The sequence below is a fragment of the Pectinophora gossypiella genome, chromosome 16 (genome assembly GCF_024362695.1).
Source record: "Pectinophora gossypiella chromosome 16, ilPecGoss1.1, whole genome shotgun sequence".
Classification (NCBI taxonomy): domain Eukaryota; kingdom Metazoa; phylum Arthropoda; class Insecta; order Lepidoptera; family Gelechiidae; genus Pectinophora; species Pectinophora gossypiella.
Genome location: NC_065419.1, coordinates 13,855,533 through 13,878,631, shown reverse-complemented (window position 1 = coordinate 13,878,631; position 23,099 = coordinate 13,855,533). Strand labels below are relative to the sequence as shown.

The 23,099-nt window shown below is 40.5% G+C and overlaps 1 protein-coding gene across 1 annotated transcript; it reads right to left on the bottom strand.

Moving 5' to 3' along the window:
- Nucleotides 1-100: 100 nt before the first annotated feature.
- LOC126373774 (protein bicaudal C homolog 1) lies at nucleotides 101-22,799 on the bottom strand. The gene is made up of 20 exons (XM_050020056.1): nucleotides 22,563-22,799; nucleotides 22,185-22,329; nucleotides 22,050-22,093; nucleotides 21,667-21,736; nucleotides 21,149-21,228; nucleotides 20,750-20,812; nucleotides 19,129-19,278; nucleotides 18,303-18,416; nucleotides 14,934-15,059; nucleotides 14,229-14,447; nucleotides 13,864-14,032; nucleotides 12,762-13,169; nucleotides 10,999-11,087; nucleotides 10,205-10,307; nucleotides 8,674-8,769; nucleotides 8,059-8,192; nucleotides 6,696-6,821; nucleotides 5,039-5,183; nucleotides 3,908-4,027; nucleotides 101-2,898 (listed from the first exon to the last, which is right to left on the bottom strand). The coding sequence occupies exons 1-20, from the start codon at nucleotides 22,641-22,643 to the stop codon at nucleotides 2,786-2,788; spliced, it is 2,595 nt and encodes an 864-aa protein (XP_049876013.1). The 5' UTR covers nucleotides 22,644-22,799; the 3' UTR covers nucleotides 101-2,785.
- Nucleotides 22,800-23,099: the final 300 nt, after the last annotated feature.

The window sequence follows — 23,099 nt, the reverse complement described above, 5'->3', positions numbered from 1 at the left end:
ATATCAAAACCTGTATCAATCTGAATTCAATCATTCGGCTAAACGTTGCGTTATCGACATCAAATGCACCTTGCCTATGCTCTCGAAATTAAAACACACGTTTAAAATACGGTTAAACTTTAATTGGCCAAGCAAACTTAAAACAATCGTGCAAAACTTTATAAAACTTCTTAATAAAAACAAAACTACAATGCATCAACTCTTATACAAACTCAGCTCAACTATGTTGCATAGAATTAATTTTTAGCAAATACTTCATATAATCACTAAAACGAAAGTCTCAACTCAATCATTAAAAAGATTGATCAAAATCATAAGTTCATGATTAAAACAATTACATTCTGATCTGGAGGCATCTATAAACCAGTAAAATACTTGATACATAATCTCATGGTGATAAAGATCTTTAAAAAACATTTTTTTACAAAATAAACTGCATGAAAAATCAAATTATGTATCAAAACTTTACTACAAGGACCCTATACTTACGACTACACAAATACATGAATTTAAACACATAAGGCATTCACAATAAATTAGCATGTTAATATGGTTAAAATCAGAAATGCACATGTAAAAAATGTAGTAAAAACTTAAATTCATAATCACAAACACATAATGATTGGAGATATACTTAATAAAATGTTAACTGATTAAAATGTTCCAGCCGGCGTGACCCCCTGATACGATTTGTTAGTCACAATATTCCTGCGGTTGCTGAATATGTTTGTGTTTATTTTCATAATAAGTCCTATTTAAAATCAAGTCAAATCTTTGTGCTGTCCAAAAATGTTCACAAACTCTGATATACGCTGATTTTTAGAAAAACTAGTCAACGCCAATAGTGATTGTCTCCTTTATAAATCATATTCTTAAAATATGTTATCAAAAGGAATTTATCAATTGGCAGGTGATCAAAGAAATTAATAAAAATAAATAAAAGAACTTTCATATTACTATAATCAAACGTTAAAACTGTAGCGATATAATCATTGGCGATATAAATATGTAACTAGTCTGTTAGAAACTGGTGTAATGTAAAAATGGTAGACGGCTTAAAATCGAAAATTAAAACATGCTTTGCTCAACTACGATCGAAATTGCATCAAAATAAAGTACATTTTCTTACAAACTAGTTTCCACGGTGCTTGGCCCGTTTACTTCAACAATTGTCTACCGCCATGTCTACGCGATACCGTTTATTCCCAGTCACATATCAAGTTACACTAAACATCTGGAATTACAATAATAAATCTTATAGAATAAAAATAATTCACCAACAAAATAATGTTCGCGTAAACACAGCAATCAATAAGATCAAATCGTCGTATCGCTTTGAGCTATCAATAAAAAAAATCTAAAAAAAAATAAACAACTTACGAGCTACGTTTTATAAAATCTCACAATGTATAAATCAACAGCTTGAATATAGAAAGCTCATCTAAGTCACATTTGTCTGCTCCCTGGAAAATGTGTAAACTTATTTACTACCCACCACGATATTTTATATTTTTCTCATTTTGCAGTCGATTGTGCCTACAACCACGAAAATTATGAAGTCTACTAGATATTTTCGATTGTTATTTTGTCATGTAAGCAGATCATTCAGTCCTCGTTACCCTAAATTACTTTGCTAACATCATAGCAACGCAGTTTCCAACTTAACACTGTTAGAAATCATATTTTTCGCGTAGGTACTACTTGTATACCATAAAATCAAGTTTCCACCAGAGAGCTTAAATAACGTATGACTATTTATTGCTCTAACAGTCTCGATCAATTTGTACTTTATTTCATCAGTCTATTGAGATCATGACGTCATAGAACATAATTTCTGACACAATTACGTGTAAAGTACATTATATTTAAACATCAGTCTATACTATTGAGCATATTATTCGATTTAGGAAATATTCACTTTAGATTACTTCTAAATTTTATCGTAACGTGAATAAATATTGCTGTGGCGCCATGAGCAATACATACCCACTTTAGAACTCTATCGCACTAACATTTTAGACAGTTAATGAAACTTACAGTTTGATTTGACAAAAACTAAGTGAATATGACATGGTACTAAAGTGTATACATATGTAACGCTCGCAACTGTAGTACATACAACATACATACAGTTGTCTAAGGAGGATTGTTTTGGAAATTATGTAAGGACACTCTGAATAGTAAACTAGTCCCTTGTTTGCTTTGGCAGAAGGGCTGTTATGTCTAAATAGGTACGATTTTACATTAATTTCGATGGTTGGCACTAAATTACGACTTGCCTTAGGCTGCGTTTCCATTGACGCGGAGCTGTGCAGGAATCGACCAATCATAGTGACTCTCAAACGCTGTGATTGGTCAAATCCGCACATCTCCGCTCTTCTCCGCGTCAGTGGAAACCCGGCCTTAACCACGTCAACATGACTCGATTACTTTGTTTCGTTAATAAGATTTTGGAACTCTCCAAAATCGTATAAAAGTGCCCTAACTACTAGGAAAGACAGAATAGAGCTCGGCGGGGGAGTTAAAAAGAACGAATTGAAGCCATTCTCATAAAAAAAACAATACGGCTATTTGACATTGCGCACTTACTTTTAAATGCGGAACTGAAACAAATTACAATACTTATTGCATTTTAAATTAATTGCCTGGCGTTTTTAGACCCTGCGGATGTTTCAAAGCAAGCGAACAAGCTATACCACTTTAACTTTTATGACTTCATAATCTTCAATTGATGTCAACAATAACTCCATTACAAGTCCAAAACAACCCTCTTGACCCCACCTTGCTACCACTTGTCCTGCGTCAGCGCAACTGTGTTGTACTGTGGGGGGGAACTCACTAGCTTCCTTTCAGCGTTCGAAGGGGAACTCTTCGGCGCGCCCGCTTGCTTTTGCAGCTCTGGGTGGAAAAGAAAATTGCATTTATTTTGGAATAACATAACCGGTAAGTACCAGGAACCAGCAGTATGTTATTGGACCTGTTAGATCTTTTGGTTGAGAAACCGAATAAACGCTAGGGAGATGATAAAATAGGCCAAAGCCTTGAAAAGCTGTCCATTTGGCTAGATCATTCACCCACGCCCGTTATCCCTAATGGGATAGACAGAGCCACAGGTACTTAATCAGGAGACAACTTGAAACAACTCTTCTCGGCAATAGAATATAGACTAATACCAATACCACATATAGAACGGTAACTCTCCGCTCTGCACCAATACGTATCGGAAGCCGATTTCGCCTCCTCTGGGTTCTTAAGTCTTAAATGGTTGTAAGCCGCTAAAGAGTAAGAGGGACAGCGCGGGGACTGTCTCGCTCGCATTTGTGCGTTAGGCGGCGAATGAATGAGATGTTTGCATAGCGTCCGGGGTGTGACTTGGCGTGAATAACGAAAGTACATGTACATCGTCATTATCGTAAGTATTCAGTTTTGTTAATGCGTAAGCGCTGTGCGTCTCTGTTGCGCCGTGCGCGCGCCAGCCCCAACACCATCATGAGCGCATTGGTGGACCGGTTCGACTCGCCGCTACTGAACCGCTGGGTGTGATTGAACGCAGTCACATAGCTGCCCGCTGCTTCGGTGACTCGGGCCTGTCTCATGTAGCTTATTTTTATGTTAATCTGTTACCGAACTGAGCATAGTACCCCGCTAGCCACAAGTTGGTAGTGTGACTGGGGATCGACGATCCAACAGTGCTGTGTTGGAAGTTGCATATATGCGTCTTGCTGTGTAAACCTCGATATCGCGTTTCACGACCGCTCGAAGACTGCATTATTGAATGTGGCGCCATCTGTTGCATGTGAGCGGAACTAGGTGGCCAACGAGTTGGGACCGCCACAGTTAAGCTTTCTGTTACTAACATAGTATGGACTAGTTTCCGAAATAAATATTTTGAATTTGAATTTCTTACCCGCGATGATCAGCAACATCTTCCTGCGGGCGCCGAAGGCCGTGATCCCGATCTCGGTGAGGTCCGCCTCGTTCAGCGACGCAAACGTCGACAGGTCCAACTCGTGCTTCTTGAATAGATCTGTACCGGAGAATGCATACATACATAAACTCAGGCCTATTTCCCACCGGGGTAAGGGCTGCAGTAGTTGTAGGCGGATGAGACGTTCGTTACTTAAGTAAAATATTACGATTCAAAGTGTAACTATGTTACCTACTGAATGAAGATATTTTTGAATTTGAACAGCATTGAATTTAAGCAGACTATGAAATTCCATTTGGTTCGATCCTGACACACTTCTCTTGCTTCCTCCACATTGATCAATCGTTTCATACTCGCCCGCAGGTTCAGAGTAAATCGTAATAAACCTTTTCTAAGGACACTTTACATTAGCACCGCAGAATACAGTGCAATATATGTATTAACAACACGTTATAATTTGGGAGTCTTCAAGGCTAGAGTGAATAGGCATTTGCTGAGCAAGCGTGTTCCATCCTAGACCACTTCGTCACTTACCATCAGGTGAGATTGTGGTCAAACGTGAGCCTCTATTATTAAAAAAGAAGTTTATAAGGCTAACAGTGTAGCCCAGAAGAAGAATCTCACTCCAACCAATGATTTTCGAATTTGTTTTCAAATTTATGTTTGGATCACATTATATGACGTGATATGACCCACATATTATATTGAGGAGCTCGGTGGCGCAGCGGTTAACGCGCTCGGTCTGCGATTGTTGAAGTTAAGCAACTTTCGCAAAGGCCGGTCGCAGGATGGGTGACCACAAAAAAAAGTTTTCATCTCGAGCTCCTCCGTGTCGTTAATAACCATCAATCCGCACTGGGCCCGCGTGGTGGTTTAAGGCCCGATCTCCCTACCCATCCATAGGGAAGGCCCGTGCCCCAGCAGTGGGGACGTTAATGGGCTGAAGATGATGATGATGATATGACCCACATTCTGTAAGCTGGTTTTTCCTTCAAAGGTCAGACAGACGCATCTGCATAAAACCGGACTTGTCAAATCTTTAGGTAAGGTAAATGGACCCCGTGAAGACAGGATAACGCTGGGGAGATGATGATGAATGCAATATCTTACCAATATACTTCTGCAAGCCGATATCCCTTAGTAAATCGTACAGTTGCTGGTAACGGCAGGGCTTGGCGGAGGCCTGCGGCGGCGAGGGCGCAGTCTCCACAATGTTCGGGCGCACCGGCTCCGATCTGTTCCAGCCTTTTTCAGGCTGAATGAAAATAATTCATTGCGTTAACAAAAGTCATACATACACAACACATACATACATGAACTCACGCACGTAATCCCTAATGGGGTGGGCAGAGTCACAAGTAATCAAAGACAACTTGCAGCCACTGTTGATACGAGCAAATAAAAAACATAGAAAACGTTCAGCTGCTTGTCTTCCCGGGCATGTCGTAAAAACCGACAGAGGGATTGTGTCCTCTAACACGATGGACTAATGTTATGGGCGATAGGCTGATCCCGTATCACCATAAGGTTCATCATATCCAGCTTACGACATCAAAAGTCATACTTTTGCCATAAGTACTTACTTAATGAAGGACTTTGCAGGCTACGTTCCTCAAAAACAATATAGATAGCGTTGTAAAGATTTTCCTTCGTTTCACATCACATCATCACTAATTCAAGAGCCACGCTCTTGTCGGTGTAGCATCCTCCATGCTACTTTTTAGGGAAAAATAGAGCAGTAGTTTCCCTCTTGCCTTCTGCCCCGCAGTACCTTCTAATTTCAAGCATAACAGACATAAATGCATCTCTTATCTTTGTGTTTGGGTATAAATCCCGTATATTATCCCGTATAAGAGATTGCTACTTAGCAATAAGGCCGCCTATTGTACTAATTCTATTTCTCTTTTGTTTTGTATTTTGTTTTTTCCTGTTTGTGCAATAAAGTATTTGTTATGTTATGTTATGTTATTGCTGTTTATGTTATGTAACATTATTGTTGTAATTTTTATATTAATTGTAAACTGTGTTTTGGGCTGATCAGCAACAACATAATAAATCTACAACAACATAATTCAGAGAAAACGCTAATGGTTATGATGTAAGTTATATGTTACTAATGAACTATTTTTCCTTCCTTTTCACCTATGATGACTCTTGTTATTACACCCAGGCACATTGTTTTTCTTCCACCCATTATTTCTGATCAAAATAAAGAGAAGCAATGTAGGTAGCAACATAATTCTATAAGTACTATATAGTATTAGCCAATATCTGGGGGGGAGGGTTAAAATGGCCACATCGAAGTAATTCATCTAAGAAAGCAATATTGCAATTTGACATTTGCGCATATAAAAGTAAGTGCGCAATGCAAAAAAATGACAAATTGCAATATTGCTCTTTTAGATGACTTGCTTCGATGTGGCCCTGATCCAAATATCAAGCAACAAGTAAGTATTTTTATACGACAGTAGTCTAACTGACGTAGCGAGTAGGCGCCGCTACTTCAAAAGCGCACCGCTGATGCCGGGCAGCAGCGGTATCAGTACTGGTTAGAGGTTGAGGAAATGGATTCTGGTAGGGCTCTAGCTAGAACATCACCGATTGAGAAATTGGTCGGTGTACTGCGGAACGGAAGGCGATTGGGGCAACCACCGTTCTACACGCCCTATCTATGGAGTATTGAAGGCGATTACTCCACCGACAAGAGCGCAGCTCTTAAATAAAGAGAGAGAGTCTAACTGGAACAGCAAAGTAAACCTCCTCTTACCGTAACAGCTTCATTGGTAGCATTCTCGTTCAGATTGATAGGCCCGGGAGAGGTATGACTGAAGTAGTACCCCGACCACCTGGTTGTAGGCACTCGGTAGCCACTGCCAACATTTTCTCGCATGGCCTGATGGAAGATGAAGGTTCTTGGAGTTATTAAGAAGGTTGTGAATAAATATGAAGTTTGGTGGCCAAGTTGGAGGTCAGAAGTGAAGGTTCCGTCATTCTGGGATTAGGAAGAGTGCTCAGGTGTCATCATGGATAGGAGATAGGTTACATTTGCCAAGCCACCCAGCCTGATACGTCAAGGTCACGGACTCGCGCACTTAGATCGGGAAAATCAACGCTATGTAGGTATAAGGGTTAAACTAGAAGTTCAGATATAGGAAGCAGCACTGTTGAGTATTCCAAAATTTTGACAGTTCTTCATACTGTTCAGCTAAAATTCGTGATAAATTTCTATAAAATATTATGGATCAACATGGAGTGTATCCCGTCTGAAGGAGGAGTTACGAAAAAAAAATACATCAGTTGGAAAAGGCAAGTTTTTCTAAGTTTTCTTATTTCCGATCTTTAGGGAATAAATATAAAAATATGATTTTGCAGTTAAACGATGCGCAGAGGGTTAAAGTATAAAAACATAGGTAACTAAAACAATATGTTTGTTTACTCAAATGGTATGGGTCAAAATTTAAGAACACTCAACAGTAGCGACACCTGATGGGCAAAATAGGCAGCTTTCATCATCGAGATCGTGGTTGCCATGGTTATTGTGCGAAATGGACATTTTGTGAATAGGACATTTTGCGAATTGGACTATTTGCGACCTGTGGACATTTTGCGAATTGGACATTCTGCGCCTAAACGGGTGTAAGTGACATCGTAACGAACACTTTGTACGTCCCACTGCTGGGCATAGGCCTCCCCTCAATCAACCGGAGGGGCTATGGAGCATACTCCACCACTCTGCTCTGCGAGGTTTTTGCGGCTAATAGCCGGGACCCACGGTTTAACATCCCTCAGCACGGAATCATCTTACTTTTTCGGGTCAGGAGTGGATCAGGTGATTCAAGCCTGCAATGTCCTTACCAAACAAAGGACAGTCACAAAGTGATATCAACAATGTCTCCATTAGGAATCGAACGCGGACCTCAAGATCGTGAGCCCAACGCTCTAACCACTAGAGGCTGTTATCTACAGGGAGTAAATTATTCTTTTTTTTTGACGTGACTTATTGTAGATTTACCCAGATGGCATTAACTACTTGGCCGGACAAATGGGGAGCGCTGAAGGCTCTCACCCGGTGCAACGTTTAAGACAACAGGCCTGAGGGTGAGTTAAAAAAAGAAGTTACAGTAACTTACCTTAGAGGCTTCGGCCTTCATGTTCCGGTAGTTGGCGAGGGGCGACATCTTGTTTAACGTCTCCAGCGTTTTCTTCTCGCAGCCCGGCGCGCGCCGCTCCGACAGCGGCAGGTCCGATATTATGGTCGCCAGTTCTGGCAACAAACATCATCATCAGCCCATTAACGCCCCCACAGCTGGGGCACGGGCCTTCCCTATGGATGGATAGGGAGATCGGGCCTTAAACCATCACGCGGGCCCAGTGCGGATTGATGGTTATTAACGACTGCTAATGCAGCCGGGACCAACGGCTTAACGTGCCTTCCGAAGCACGGAGGAGCTCGAGATGAAAACTTTTTTTTTGTGGTCACCTGTTGGTGGGTTTTACTGCGAAAATTAAAATGTTATACTATGATAACATTCCCAATGTCATTACTTATTAGAAATATGATGTTCCATCCTTCTTTTTTCGCTTTGAGCTTCTATTTTTGCAAGTTTTAAGTAGGTGGGTAATTTATTTGTTACGAAATGGCAACGCAGGGTCGGATGACGTCAGCTGGGCTAACCTTGAAATGTTAGCTGTCAATTTTGAACACATGGAGTTTTCTTATACCATGAAATATACAAAATGAATACCTTGTTGCGAGCGATCATTCTCGCTAGACGGCGCGGGGCTGTGAGTCTTGCTGATCGGAGACACGGACGGAGATACCACGTTGCTGCCTTCCCCGCCTGTGTTTTAAAAAAAGAACACATACAAACAACCTATATACGTCCCACTGCTGGGCACAGGCCACCCATCAATCAACTGGAGGGGGTATGGAGCATGCTCCACCACGCTGCTCCACTGCGGGTTGGTGGAGGTGTTTTTACGGCTAATAGCCGGGACCAACGGCTTAACGTGCCCTCCGAAGCACGGAATCATCTTACTTTTACAGACTATCGGGTGATTCCAGCCTGAAAAGTCCTTACCAAACAAAGGACAGTCAAAGTGATTTCGACAATGTCCCCATCGGAAATCGAACCTGGACGTCCAGATCGTGAGCCTAACTCTCTAACCACATAGAATAGTAATAATTTAATCGATATTAATATAATTTTATTTTAGGGCACAGGCCTCCCCTTAATCAACCGGAGGGGAAAGAAAAAGAGAACAATTTATGTTTTTTTTTTATTTCTTTTAAAGGTACACACCAGGTTAAAACCGGAATAGCAATGGCAAAACAAGCCTTCCATAACAAGGGGTGCATATTCAAGGCTCCATCATCATCTCTCTAGCATTTTCACAGAGTCCGCCTACCTAACCTAAAGATTTGACTGGTCCGGTTTTTTACAGAAGCGAAAGAGCAGAAATATAGGTAGCAAGCAACATAATTTTGTACATAATGTGATCCAAATATCAAGCAACAATTGGGTCGTGTACCTACCAGGTTCAATATAAATTATGAAATTCTGATTACTAAATAAAGACAGATCTAAAACTAACGAAAAACCCTTTCTTTTTCCTATTTAAGTAAATTTTAATCAATAAAAACGTAATAATGTCAAACATTTTATCACTTTTTCTATGACGTTATATTGTGCGTGTGGGGCCTTTGGCGGCTCAATAATAACCCTGACACCAGAGTTGATGAGGTTGGGAATTCACCTCACAACCCACACTAGAGAAGACAAGTGTGCTTTTTCATACAAATTCCATAGCTCTGATGCACGGAATTATCTTACTTCTTCGGACTATCAGGTGATCATAGCCTACATACAATGTCCAAACACAGGACAGTCTCATAGTGATTTCGACCGAACCCGGACCTCCAGATGGTCTTCTATCGTGTGGGTTGTGATGCGGAGTACCAACCTCATCAACCCTGGTGTCAGGGTTACTATTGAGCCGCAAAAGGCCCCTGACATGGCTTATGTTCGACTAATTACTTACATCAGTAAGTAGTAACCGGTACCAACGGTTTAACGTGCCTTCCGAAGCACGGATCATCTCACTTTCGGACAATTAGGTAATGTCCTAACCAAACTAGGGACCACAAAGTAATTTTTGTGATATATCCCCACTGGGAATTGAACCCAGGACCTCCGGATCGTGAGCCCAACGCTCAACCACTGGACCACGGAGGCTGTTACCACCGCTGCAAACTGTAATTTTTAGAGTACTGACCAGAAATATTATGCGTGTCAAGTGACACGGTGCTGCCGGTGAAGTTGCTCTGGTAGCCGCTGCTCGCCTGCGAGCTCGAGTTCAGCAGCTGGCTCAGGGTCGTCTGCACGGATTTGGAAGAGTGGATAGTAAACTATTTTTAACAGGTCGAGTTAAAAATGAATTATTTACAATATTGTTTTGTTTCTTGGTTTACCATAGATGTCATTATTAAAACACATAATAACGGGTTCTTACCGCGTTTAAAATATGTGTGTGATATATGTCTGCCCGTAGAAAATTATGGATCTACCTACTCCACTCCAATCTCACCAGTCATCCCGTGATCATGGCACTTGCAACAGTGTCGAAATAGCGGGAGTCTCATATCCCTGCTTTAAACGCGGTAAGAACCCGTTATTATGTGTTTTAATTATGATAATAACCGCGTAAACTTAAAACAATGTATAGATGTCATTATTCCGAAATTAATATATTTGAATTATGTGCAAAGCGCGTGAATCTTTGAAAGTGTCTATGAAAGAGTGGAGTTGAGATAAATACCCTACGATTTTTTAAACAGTAGGGTATATATAATATACATACATCTATGTGAAGGGTGTTACTTATTTTCAATTCTATAAAAATGTTTCAAACTTTAATAGCGATTATCTCAAAAAAGAATACACGATTTTTAACCGTGAAAAGATTCCCCGTCGATTTGTATATTTCAGTTTCCAAAAAACCGGAGGCAGGATTGTAAACCCAAGCCGAAGAAAACATTATTTTATTTATTGTTTTTTTTTTTAACTCACCGGTCTGTGGTCGACGGGCGGTTGCTGGTACGGCGGCTGCATCATCATAGGCTGCTGTATGCTCGACATATCCGACGCGGTGTTCATGGCTGGGACACAAACACAGACATAGTTAAAAGTGGAAAATATGAACACTATTGTATGACTAAGTATTCTCTTCTTTAAACGACTTTTGCTTTTTAATTTTTCATCTGTCTAAAACGTAGTGACTTATGTTCTCTTTGCGTCTGTCATAATTTTTATATGGATTTTATACTTTTTATAATTTGTATACAATCTCCTTAGGTTATAGAAATTTCTACTTCTATTTTATTCTTCCGTATTTTTGGATTGTCTTTTGTTTTTACTCTTAAAATTTTTGCTCTCACTAAGAACCGTTGTTGTTATTTTCTCCTTTATTTTATGTGTTTTCTTTTTAATAAACAGGGATATTCGTTTAGTTTTTTTTTAGCCCCCTTGCTGCCAACCATTTACATTACCTACTTATATTGACGGAATGGATCTTTTTATTTGATTTACTGATAATTATTTATTGTTCTGTGTACAGTAAACTGTTAAATAAATCAATATAATAATGTTCGTTTTGGTAGTGAGCCTTCCGGTCCGCCATTTTTTTTTTGACGCCTCTTATGCCACATATGGCACTGTTACATAAAAAACACGGAATAAAAAAAAAAGATTGGAAAGGCCCTAACGCGCATTTTGTATGATAACCTCTATCGCCGGATCAACCCAATTTTCTTTTACTTACTTACTCCTGTAAACAGATAACTACGATAGCTCTGTTTGTTTGTAAAAGTTCTTTATTCACATACCATGATCAGCGTAATAGCAAATCTTAGATAACATAACATTTCATCGGCGGCTATCGCCTTTTAGAAACGATATAAGATAAAAAAAAATGTATTTGTATATCTTATCTAGCCTAAAGTGTCCCACTGCTGGGCAAAGGTCTCCCTCCATTTCTTCCAGGATTCTCTCCAGTGCTTCCTCCGGCCAGCCTTCCAGGAAAGCATCCAATTCGTCGCGTCATATCCGCCTCGGTCTGCCACGCCTGCGTCTGTCTCTACTCGGAGACTATTCTGTGGTGATCTTAGCCCACAGGTCGTTAGGCATCCGACAGACGTGACGTGGTTTGTATATACCAGCAAATATTTATAAAACTAACCTTAAGTATAACTAACTGCTAACTTTAGAAAGTAACATTTACAATAAGTACAACAATAAATATATAATACGACAGCTCTACTGCTTCTCAAATACCACAACCACTTTCCCGGCAATGTGTGACAAGCTGCTATTTTATCATTACTTTCCGTAAGATACTGCATACAAAAGTATTTTTTCGATAAATAGCTGACCATGTAAAGTTTTCAGCTTTCATGTGATAAGGAGAGATCTCCTTGCGTGATAGCCAATATTTGACTTATTGTTCTGCAGGTTATAATACACAAGACGACCTTTTAACATATTTTCGCGGAGCTCCGTGCATCGTCAAGTTTGTTAACTCTCTTACCGGGCCAGGCACCTCGGCCTGACGGGGTGCCTCCCTGAGGTGGTCAGCAACGTCAAAGGACTGTTAGACTTCCTTGGGGAACTAGGCTGGCTGGGGTAATCCAGCCGTTTCAGGTATCACGCAAAATAGGCGCATAGACGTCGAGTTGCGGAAATCGGCCCGCGAATACCAATACCAAACCTAACTCTTTCAACTTCCAAATTTTACCCTTCCAACCTCTCTCTTGTATTCCGTGTAAAAAACTCACGGTTCCAAGATCCTCCTTGATGTTTGTACATAACAGAGTTGGGGTTCGGGACCATGTTGGGGTAGTGGAACTGGCCAGCCCTGGGCTGTGGGGACGGGACCATCCAGCCCAACACTGGGGGGGTTAAGGCCACTGGGGACAAAGGACTGGGGTACCCACCAGGCGTCGGCGGGTTATTGAACATAGGACTCCCCATGTTATTATACGCAGCTAAGTCTGAAAGTTGCAGGTTGAAAGGAGAACATGGGGAGTTGGCCATGTTGTGGGTGGGCGAGAACGGGTTGAACATCCCGAAGTTGGGCATAGTAGGGTTGGACAAGGAGGGGATGTTGTATGACTCTGGTATCTCTGCCGCGATCACCGGTTCCTTGCCGCCGAGCAGCTCGCGGCGGGCTTCGTAGATGTCGCCTGTGGACAGTATTCCAGCATAATGAAAACACATAATAACGGGTTCTTGCCGCGTTTGAAATAGGGATATGAGACTCCCGATATTTCGACACTGTTGCAAGTGCCATGATTACGGAATGACTGATGAGATTGGAGTGGAGTAGGTAGATCCATAATTTTCTACGGGCAGACATATCTGTCTGCCCTCTACATAAAAAATAAATTAAGGAATTCTCTAAAATTACAAAAAAACACTAACAAACAAAAAAAAACAAAAATCACTTTGTTATCCCTAGTTTGGTTAGGGCATTACAGGCTGATCACCTGATTGTCCGAAAAGTAAGATGATTAAAGTTAAGCCGTTGGTTCCGGTTACTACTTACTGATGTAAGTACGTAGTCGTTACATGAGTCATGTCAGCCTATGGCGGCTCAATAATAACCCTGACATCATGGTTGATGAAGTTGGTACTCCACCTTACAACCCACACGATAGAAGACCATCTGGAGGTCCGGGTTCGGTCGAAATCACTATGAGACCGTCCTGTGTTTGGACATTGTAGGCTATAATCACCTGATAGACCGAAGAAGTAAGATAATTCCGTGCATCAGAGCTATGGAATTTGTGTGAAAAAGCACACAGTCTTCTTCTATCGTGTGGGTTGTAAGGTAAAGTTGTAAGGTAAAAAAAAATAGAAGAATAAGGGTGTACCGACCAGCGCAGCGCTCGATGCCCTTGATGACGAGCGAGGTGATGCCCTGCTTGGGCTTGCGGCGGATGTTAATGTACACGTTGTACTTGTGCATCAGTTTGTTCGCGAGCTCGTTCTCCACGCGGCACGCCTCGTCGGACACGTCGAAGATCACCACCAGGGGCAGGCAGCCCTGGAAGACGACGAATGAAATGTTGCAAATGTTGCTTATGTAACGGCCCCGATTCCTGCAGACACCTCCTAATTTTACTTTAAGTTATACCGTTTACATAGCGTTTGGAAGCTCAATAATAGGCTGACAGCAGAGTTGATGAAGTTGATAATCCACCTACAAGATAGAAGAAGAGAAGTATAACAAAAAAACTCACCACAAGTTGCTGGCGAGCGGCGTAAACGTCCTTGATGTGGCCAGTGATGGTGACTTGGCTCTTCTTGATGGGCGGCGTGTTGGGGTCGGAGGCGTCCGGGAACATGACCTGCGCGGCCGTGCCCTTCATGATGGCCTTGAGCTGGTCTGAGCCGCGCCCCACCACCGCCGCGTGGTGCATCGGGGAGATCTCCAGAGACATCTGCACTTTGGTCTGGTTCTGCAGGAAAGGATTCATTGCCAATAGTTATTTTCTCGCCTTACGGTTGTCTGGAAGAAATCGCTTTAAGCGATAAGGCCGCCATTTGCCATGTACCTAGTTAGGAGTCTTTTGTAATTATTTCCTTTTATGTTGTGGCTCTGTACCTACCTATCACAAGCGAATAAAGGATTTCTGATTGTAGCGGACGCCGCCGCTAGAGCGAGACGGCGCCGCTAAAAAGGGACAGCGAAGGAAGCGCCGCCCCTAGAACGAGACGGCGATACTGTTAGAGTAAGATAGCTATACGATCGACACGTGAACACCCACTAGTTGTGATATTGAGATTAGTACCTAAGGTGGTTGTTTATACGAAATAAATGAGAGTTAGTTTGAGTTCGAGTTCGAGTTTTACTTCGAAACCCAAGAAGATCCTGAACATACAGTCCACAACACTGATGTCTGATAAAATACTGATCGCGTAACCTGGCTCCTAGAAGTACTTACAGCGTGTGCCCCGCACATGTAGTTCATGAGCAGCGTGGTGGCGTGCATGGTGGGCTGGGGCTCCCACGCCACGCCCTTTACCACCACCAGGTTCGCGTGGAGCTTGGGGCGGCTGCGCAGCATCACCTAAAGGTCATAAGGGTCATAGTTTGAGTCGATCGTACTGGCATCATCCTGACAGACTCGCCATGCAATGTAGGCAGTGATATGGCGTTCCGGGAATATTCCTTTGGGAATGTTCCCACTTTGGGATTATTCCCGGCAGTAAAAAGACGCAAAAGTTATGTAAAAAGAGCTACCCTTTAGGCAGATATGATCGGAGTATAAGAAAGACCAACTTGTAAAAAACAGCCAATATCATTAATAATATACATACATAAACTCACGCCTATTTCCTACCGGGGTAAGCCGAGTCTATAGAATTCCATTTGCTTCGATCCTGACACACTTGTCTTGCTTCCTCCACATTCAACAATCGCTTCATACACGCATGCCGGTTATTATTAATAACATAACATTAACAGTCTATACACGTCCCACTGCTGGGCACAGGCCTCCCCTCAATTAACCGGAGGAGCTATGACGCATGCCCCTCCACGCTGCTCCAGTGCGTGTTGAAGGATCTACGTGCTTATATAAAAATTTACCATTTAATGTGTAAATGTGTTACCCACTCAATTTTGAGTCCTTTGTTATCTGCATAGTAACATGTGAAAGAAACCTATTTTTATATAAATATCACTACGTAAATAGTCTAGTCACACGATGCACACGGAACAGCTGAAATAATAACATTTATTTTTTGACGTGACTTATTGTAGATTTGCCGCAGATGGCATTAAGCTACTTGGCCGGACAAATGGGGAGCGCTTAAGGCTCTCACCCGGTACAACGTTTACGACAACAGGCCTGAGGGTGCCCAGTTGGGCGCGAACCTCGGCTCAGGGCGTCGTCTGAGAGGAAAAAATATTTGAAAGAATTAATCGACCTTAGTGGGTCCATAGCGATAAGCGCTGATTGAGGGAAATCGTCGACCACGCCGGCGGGGTCGGTATCGGGATCCTAAAGTGTTTAGTGTCGCGAACTGATTGGCCACCTCTATGGTTAGAGTAATCGGGTCGTCGGGATCGCATATACTGTTCAGTACCGTCCCTAAGCGGGATGTATTCGGAAGCCGCAACTACCGGGGATTTGAGTGCTGCGGAGCAGAATCGAAAACGTTTTGAAGCTCATTTGAGCCATTGGACAATGGTTGGCAGACCTATGTAGGTCAATGTGCAGATTTTCATTGCGAAGGAACCACGGAGCTCCCGTGGCTTTCCGCATGAAACTATTGTGTATTACCTGTAGACGGTGGATTTGAGAGGAACTCGCGTGAGCGTAAACTTATCCATATATATGCATAGGTTATAATCGGACGGAGAAATAATAACACAATACTGCGTAGTATTCCTTATTCTATGACAAAAAAATCATTAATTTTCCAACAGAAAATTCCACTTGATATTAACTCAGAATCATGGTCTGAATCATCCTCCTTAGTATTCGTTACGATGTCATTAATATACAGGGTATATTATTATAGTGATATTTCTAAGTTGCAAAAGTGATTTATACATATAGGATAACAAAAACATACATAGATTAAGTAACAATTCGGGTACCTACCTACCTTACTAAATGGTTTCATTACAAGGATTATTTCAAAATAACGAGGCGTACCTAGCCATCGAGAGTTGCCTAGATAACGGTTGAAAATCAACATTGCTCTAAACATTAACGTAGGCGTTACTACAGACTATTGCCTAATGGATTGGGCAGAGTCATCTACATTCCTAAGAAAGGCGTTTAGGGTTCAACATGGGTTCCCAATGCGAATATTAAGAAAATTGTTCTAAAAAATTTCAATAGATGACGCTAAGAGTACCGATTTGTACCTAATTAAAGTTTCTAATTTATTTTTGACGTGACTTGTTGTAGATTTGCCGCAGATGGCATTAACTACTTGGCCGGACAAATGGGGAGCGCTGAAGGCTCTCACCCGGTACAACGTTTAAGACAACAGGCCTGAGGGTGCCCAGTTGGGCGCGAACCTCGGCTCAGGGCGTCGTCTGAGAGGAAAAATATTTGAAAGAATTAATCGACCCTAGTGGGTCGATAGCGATAACCGCTGAATGAGGGAAAATAAAAGTTTCTAGAAAGGCTAATAATAGATTATTATCTATTATTATTATCTATTATTAGATTATTATCTATAGATTAGGCACTTAAAATATCTAAATATTTATTATTTTTATTATTTATTATATAAAAGGAGAAACTGACTGACTGACATATCAACGCAACGCAACGGCTAAACGTAGGCACCTGAAATTTGGAAGGGACGTAGCTTAGGTACCGTAGAGGTGCACTAAGAAAGGAATTCCCGAAATTCCCACGGGAACGGGAATTAGCGGGAAAATCCTTTTGTATGAAAAATCTTAGCCACTTAAGTTAGACGCTTGAAATTTGGCATGCCGGTACCATAGTAAACTTGAATCTTAGTTGCAACAGGACATTGCAAAATTCATACGGAAACGGGAGTTAGCGGGAAAAAACATTTGTATGAAAAAATCTTAACCGCGTAAGATAGATGTTTTCAATCTAGCATGCATGCATACCTTAGTGAATATAAAGTTTAATTATGGCTGTAATTAAATTAAACATTTCTTAACTTTTCTCCCGCACACACAAATATCTCTCTTCTATAACACGCCACGCGGACGAAGTCGCGGGCAAAAGCTAGTGTTTTATAATTGAAAGGTTGTACTCCTACCAAAAGTAAAAAAAATTGGCCATTAAATCAACTTTTTTTTATTTTTAAATTTAGTGGTTACTCTAGCGGATTTACGTCGGAATTACGTCGAGTATTGAACTTGTTCAGTGTTTGATAGCTCCCTTTTACGTTAGCATTATATGATCTGTGGGTTAGGATCTATGTGACCTGACCTGTATTGGGCTGGCTTTCCCTTTCGGGTTGGAAGGCTTCTATTTCAAAACTAGACCTGACAAATATTCAGGTTAGGGAAACGAGGCCTTGAAAAACGGGATAACGCTAGGGAGATGATTTATGTTTATGTACCTACCACCTTCAGACCTGTTGCCTTAAACTTTGTACCGCGTGAGAGTTCTCAGCGCACCCCATTTGTCCGGCCAAGTAGTTAATGCCATTTTCCACGAATCTACAATAAGTCACGTCAAAAAGAAAATATTATATAGGTAGTATATACCAACCGCACTGAAGCAGCGTGGTGGAGTATACTCCATACCTGTGCCCAGCAGTGGGACGTATATAGGCTGTTTATGTTATATATATACCTATATACCTACCTGTACATTGTACTGCTCCTGTATCTGCTGTATGTAAGGCGAGGAGATGTCCGGCAGCGGCTGCGACGGCGGCACCACAGGCAGCTCGAACGCGAATACCAGCGGAGTCAGCGCCTGATAGACAAAACATAAAAAAATAAACATGACATAGCATAGTTTGTATTCCCGAAGGGATAGGCAGTAGTATATAGTTAGTGTTAGTGGTGTTAGTTATCCCCATTTCCTGCAGACACCTCCTAATTTTACTTTAAGTTATACCTGTCATTTTCTTATCCGCCGAAAAGGAAAGGGACGGATGATTGACAGCTCTTAATTTTACCAAGAATGAGTAAATGAATGAATAACCCGGGCGAATCAAAAAGGTATCTCGCTGGTATGCAAACCGTTTGACGTGTGCCGTCAACATAATTCTGTCGGGTTATTGGCCAATGTAAATTTTTTAGACGGTTGTTTTAGATTTGTGCTTATAGTGTGTTCCATAAATTTTATGTTTGTCGATTACCCGTCCCTTTCCTTTTGGGCGGATAAGAAAACGACAGATAAACTTTAAATAAAATTAGATGGTGTTTACAGGAATTAACACCATTGACACCGTAACGAATACTGAGGGGGATGATTCAGACCACGATTCTGAGTTGATATCAAGTGGAATTTCCTGTCGAAAAATTCACGTTATTTTGTGTTTTTTTTTATTATTTTGTCTTAAATTGTACCGGGTGAGAGCCCTCGGCTCTCTTCATTAATCCGGCCAAGTAGTTAATGCCATTTGGGGAAAGAAGCTGATGGAATAACGCTAGGGATAACCCAGGTGATTGATTCCACTCACCCTGACGCGAGCTCGTGCGCGCTCCACACGCTCCATGTCTCCAGCGATGGACACCTGGTTGCTCTTCTCCACAGCGCTGGTGCGGTTCGAGTCCGGGAAGTGGATGTGGCACCCCGTCTCCTCCATCACGCGTTTTATTGTCAACCCTCCCTAAGAAAATCCATAATATAACATAAAAACTCACGATTATATATATTTATTATAAAGTTAGTGATTATTTAGAAGATATGAATGCATCGGATTAACTGTCTGAGAACTGATATTAGGCAGCTAAATTACTCAATTGTATAAAAATATTTTATGTTTATTTTATTTTTTTAAAGAACGTCTAGGGCCCTGTGCCGAGGTTTTTCTTGCAGCTTCTTTTCTCCGGCTATACAGGTTGTGAGAAGCTGCAGTAGCTTTAGGCGGATGAGACGTTCGTTATGTAAAAATTGACGATTCAAAGTGTAACTATGTTACCTATTGAATAAAGATATTTTTGAATTTGAATTTGAATATAATTCATCGATTTGGTAATTCATTCAATTTGGTACATCTATCGCAAGATGAACTAAGTACCCACACCTCACCGAGCTTGCTGTTATACCAACGTGATAGGTGACCCGTCCCGCCGTCTATAATGGTCGAGCCAATAGTCAAATCAGTTACTTTTTACTAAACGTCAAAACACGAAATTACTACGGAACTTGTATGACAAAGCAACCTGTGACGTCATAGAAAGACGTAACAAAATGTTACTCTAATTATTAGTTGTTTTTCTTTCCCTATTAAAATTCATAAATAAGTTAAATAGAAAAAAGAAAAGCTTTTTTGTCACCTTTAGATCGTCTTTATTTAGTTATCAGAATTTCATAATTTATCTTTGACCTAGGAAACTATCCAATTGTGTTAGTGAAAATTACACAACGAAAGGACATCAATCATAATAAAGACAGAAAATATCATCGCAAGATGAACTAAGTATACACGCTTCATGGACCTGTCTGTTACGCGTGTCTTCTTTCGTAGCACGAGCTATATTTTTAACCTGGTTAGTAACGGCCTCCGTGGTCCAGTGGTTGAGCGTTGTACTCACGATCCGGTCCCGGGTTCGAATCCCGGTGGAGACAAATCACAAAAATCACTTTGTGATCCCTAGTTTGGTTAGATCATTACAGGCTGATCACCTGATTGTCCAAAAGGTAAGATGATCCGTGCTTCGGAAGGCACGTTAAGCCGTTGGTCCCGGTTATTACTTAATGATGTAAGTTAGTAGTCGTTACATGAGTCATGTCAGGGGCCTATGGCGGCTCAGTAATAACCCTGACTCCCTCACAATCCACACGATAGAAGAAGACCTGGTTAGTCAGTACTTTAGTCTTCGTTTTGTAATAAGGCGTCGACGTCCTAAGTGGATATAATAGTGGACATTATTAAGACTAACTGCATGGTGCGGATGGTAACAGGGTAAATATAATACCTAGTCCGCCATGTCGATACATTCCCATATGTCGCCTTTTACCATACGACGGCATAAAAACAAAAGTCTAAACACAACTAAGTAGGTAAACTAATCGACAAATTACTCGCTGAAGCGGTAAATCTAATTTGAGGGTAACAGGTTTGTGACAATTCTCACCTTTCCAATGATATGCGAGTGGTCGGTATAGCTGACATCGATTTTCATAGTGACACGGTTACTCTGCAAATAATGACCGTATTTTAGTATTAGCCACGTCGTAATCTAGACCAGCTTCTAGATAAAGCTTAATTACCATCTGCGAAATGTTTAAAAAGTGGACTAATTTGTTCTAGTCACGCGTGTCAGTCTTTTCACGCGTGAAAAATCGGATATTGGAGTTTAGACAAACATTTTTTTTTTTAATTGAGAATACAAAATAACAAGTTTAATATCTCTAAGCGCAAGAAAAAGTATTAATTTTAATGAAGACATACATGGAAAGAGCAAATACACAAGTAAACTACATACAATACCAGTTATAAAAAAGTAGGAGTTTGAAAAAGCCGTTGAGCTTACCCTGGTATCTAGTAACTGCATAATTTTCTCTCTTGCGAGCTTCACATCGTCAGGCCTGCCTGCGACTCTCACATGAGGGTCTAAAACAACAAGATTTGATGTAAAAAAAGTTTTGCCAACCCGTAAGGGGAAATAAATATCACTTACTTACCTAAAAAATTTGAAAGATCACAAAATTTATTACACCGTATCTTTTTAATAACATCATACACTTTATCGTCACTGTTTTCAGTTAAACCCATTATTAATTCATTAAATAAACGTCAATTATTATTTGATTTCAATGTACAATCTTTATAACTGTAATGGATGTGCGAATGAATAATAAGAAAATTACGAAACAAAATACGAATCGCGACAGACTGGCGCCGTCGCGCAGTTTGTTTGGCGCCATCCCGCCAAAAAATTTTACAGCCTGTTCATAGATGTACCACTAATTTTGAAAAATTGTAAAGTAGCGTTCAACTCTTAAAATTATTTTTAAAAAAGAAAAAATAAAAATATGTTTCTTAATTTACCTTTCTTCGAACGTGCGCCTATTTTTAGACGAGCGGGCCAATTGACCAAAGTATTAGTTTCATTCATTACCTGAAAATAAAATAAAAGTTAGGGGTATTTATTCTCGTTGTCAGATGTGACGACTAGAAATTTTGTATGGGTTATTATAGACCCGCCAAAAGCTGGCAACGGCTAAACGTGCCTTCCGATGCATAGAATCATCTTAATCGAACAATTAGATGACTTGCCTGCAATGTTATAATCCAACAGCCTCATAAAGTGATTTTGAAATGCCTCCTCCAGGAATTGAACCCCGGGCCGTGAATTGAACCCCGGGCCGTGAATTGAATCCACGCAAACCGTTACGTGATAAAAAGCTTAATGATATTTTTGTACAACTTACCCGATGAAAGAAAGCCTGCGCAGTTTGGGATTCTTCCAAGTTTTCTAAAAAAAATAAATCGGTAATGTTAATTCAATATTTAGTTGGAAGTTCGGATATTTATTAGGTATGAAAAACAGCGTTTTGCAGCATTACCCGCCAACATGGCTTCCAAACGACGCCTGTCAACTCGAAATCTTTCCTGATATACATCTTCAGCGCTGTTTAGACCGAGAATCACTGCTAATTTCTGTAGGTCTTCTGCTGACGTCACGGAGTTACTTGTTCCACTTTCAGAGGCCTGTGATTTTTCAAGAATTGGTATTGGGTCGAATGTATTTTACATAAAAAATATACACCTAAGTAGAACTTGTCATGGGTTCAAGTGGATTTCAAAAATACATTTTCGTAATCAACCACCCACGTTTCAACTTCATTATGCCAACATGGCGGATGATTCATTTGGAATGTCTTTTAGTAGCATGTAAAAAATTATCGACATTCTGTTTATTTGATGAATAATAATTTACTTACCTCGCTCACAGTATCTTTGTCGGAATTATTTTTAAAATCCGATAAATGTGTTTTCACCGTTAAAAAATTATTAGAAGACATATTTAATTGATTTGCGTATCTGATAAAATATTCAAGTCAATACTAATTAATAAATCAATAGTACTCAATTAAAATTGGTCTAATAAACACTAAACATAATTACATAAACCGTATAAAATAAATGGTTTTAGTTTATAAGCAACTTCACGTATTGGTTCACCGACCCTGACTGGAAATGAAATTGAGAAGAGGCTGGTAAAAATAATTAAGACAAATGAGGGTGGTTTAACATAATTCTAAATGATTTTTATTTTAGTAAGTAAATTGTGGTCAATGGTAAATTTCTTTATAAATTGATTACTTAATTATCGCGTAATTAATAAAATTATTTTATTACAGCACGTAATCAAGGTGATCTAAAAAATATAGTTAAAATAGTGTATGATAATTTATAAAAAAAAACAGCGCATTCATAAACGGGCATTTGATGTGAAAATGGAGGCCCGCCTCGCAACA

Coding starts and splice junctions, on each gene's coding strand:
- LOC126373774 (XM_050020056.1), bottom strand. CDS start 22,643: ATGTCTTCTAATAATTTTTTAACGGTGAAAACACATTTATCGGATTTT. Junction 22,094..22,184: donor TTTGGAAGCCATGTTGGCGG/GTAATGCTGCAA, acceptor TATTTTTTTTAG/AAAACTTGGAAGAATCCCAA. Junction 10,308..10,998: donor CGCCCGTCGACCACAGACCG/GTGAGTTAAAAA, acceptor AAATCCGTGCAG/ACGACCCTGAGCCAGCTGCT.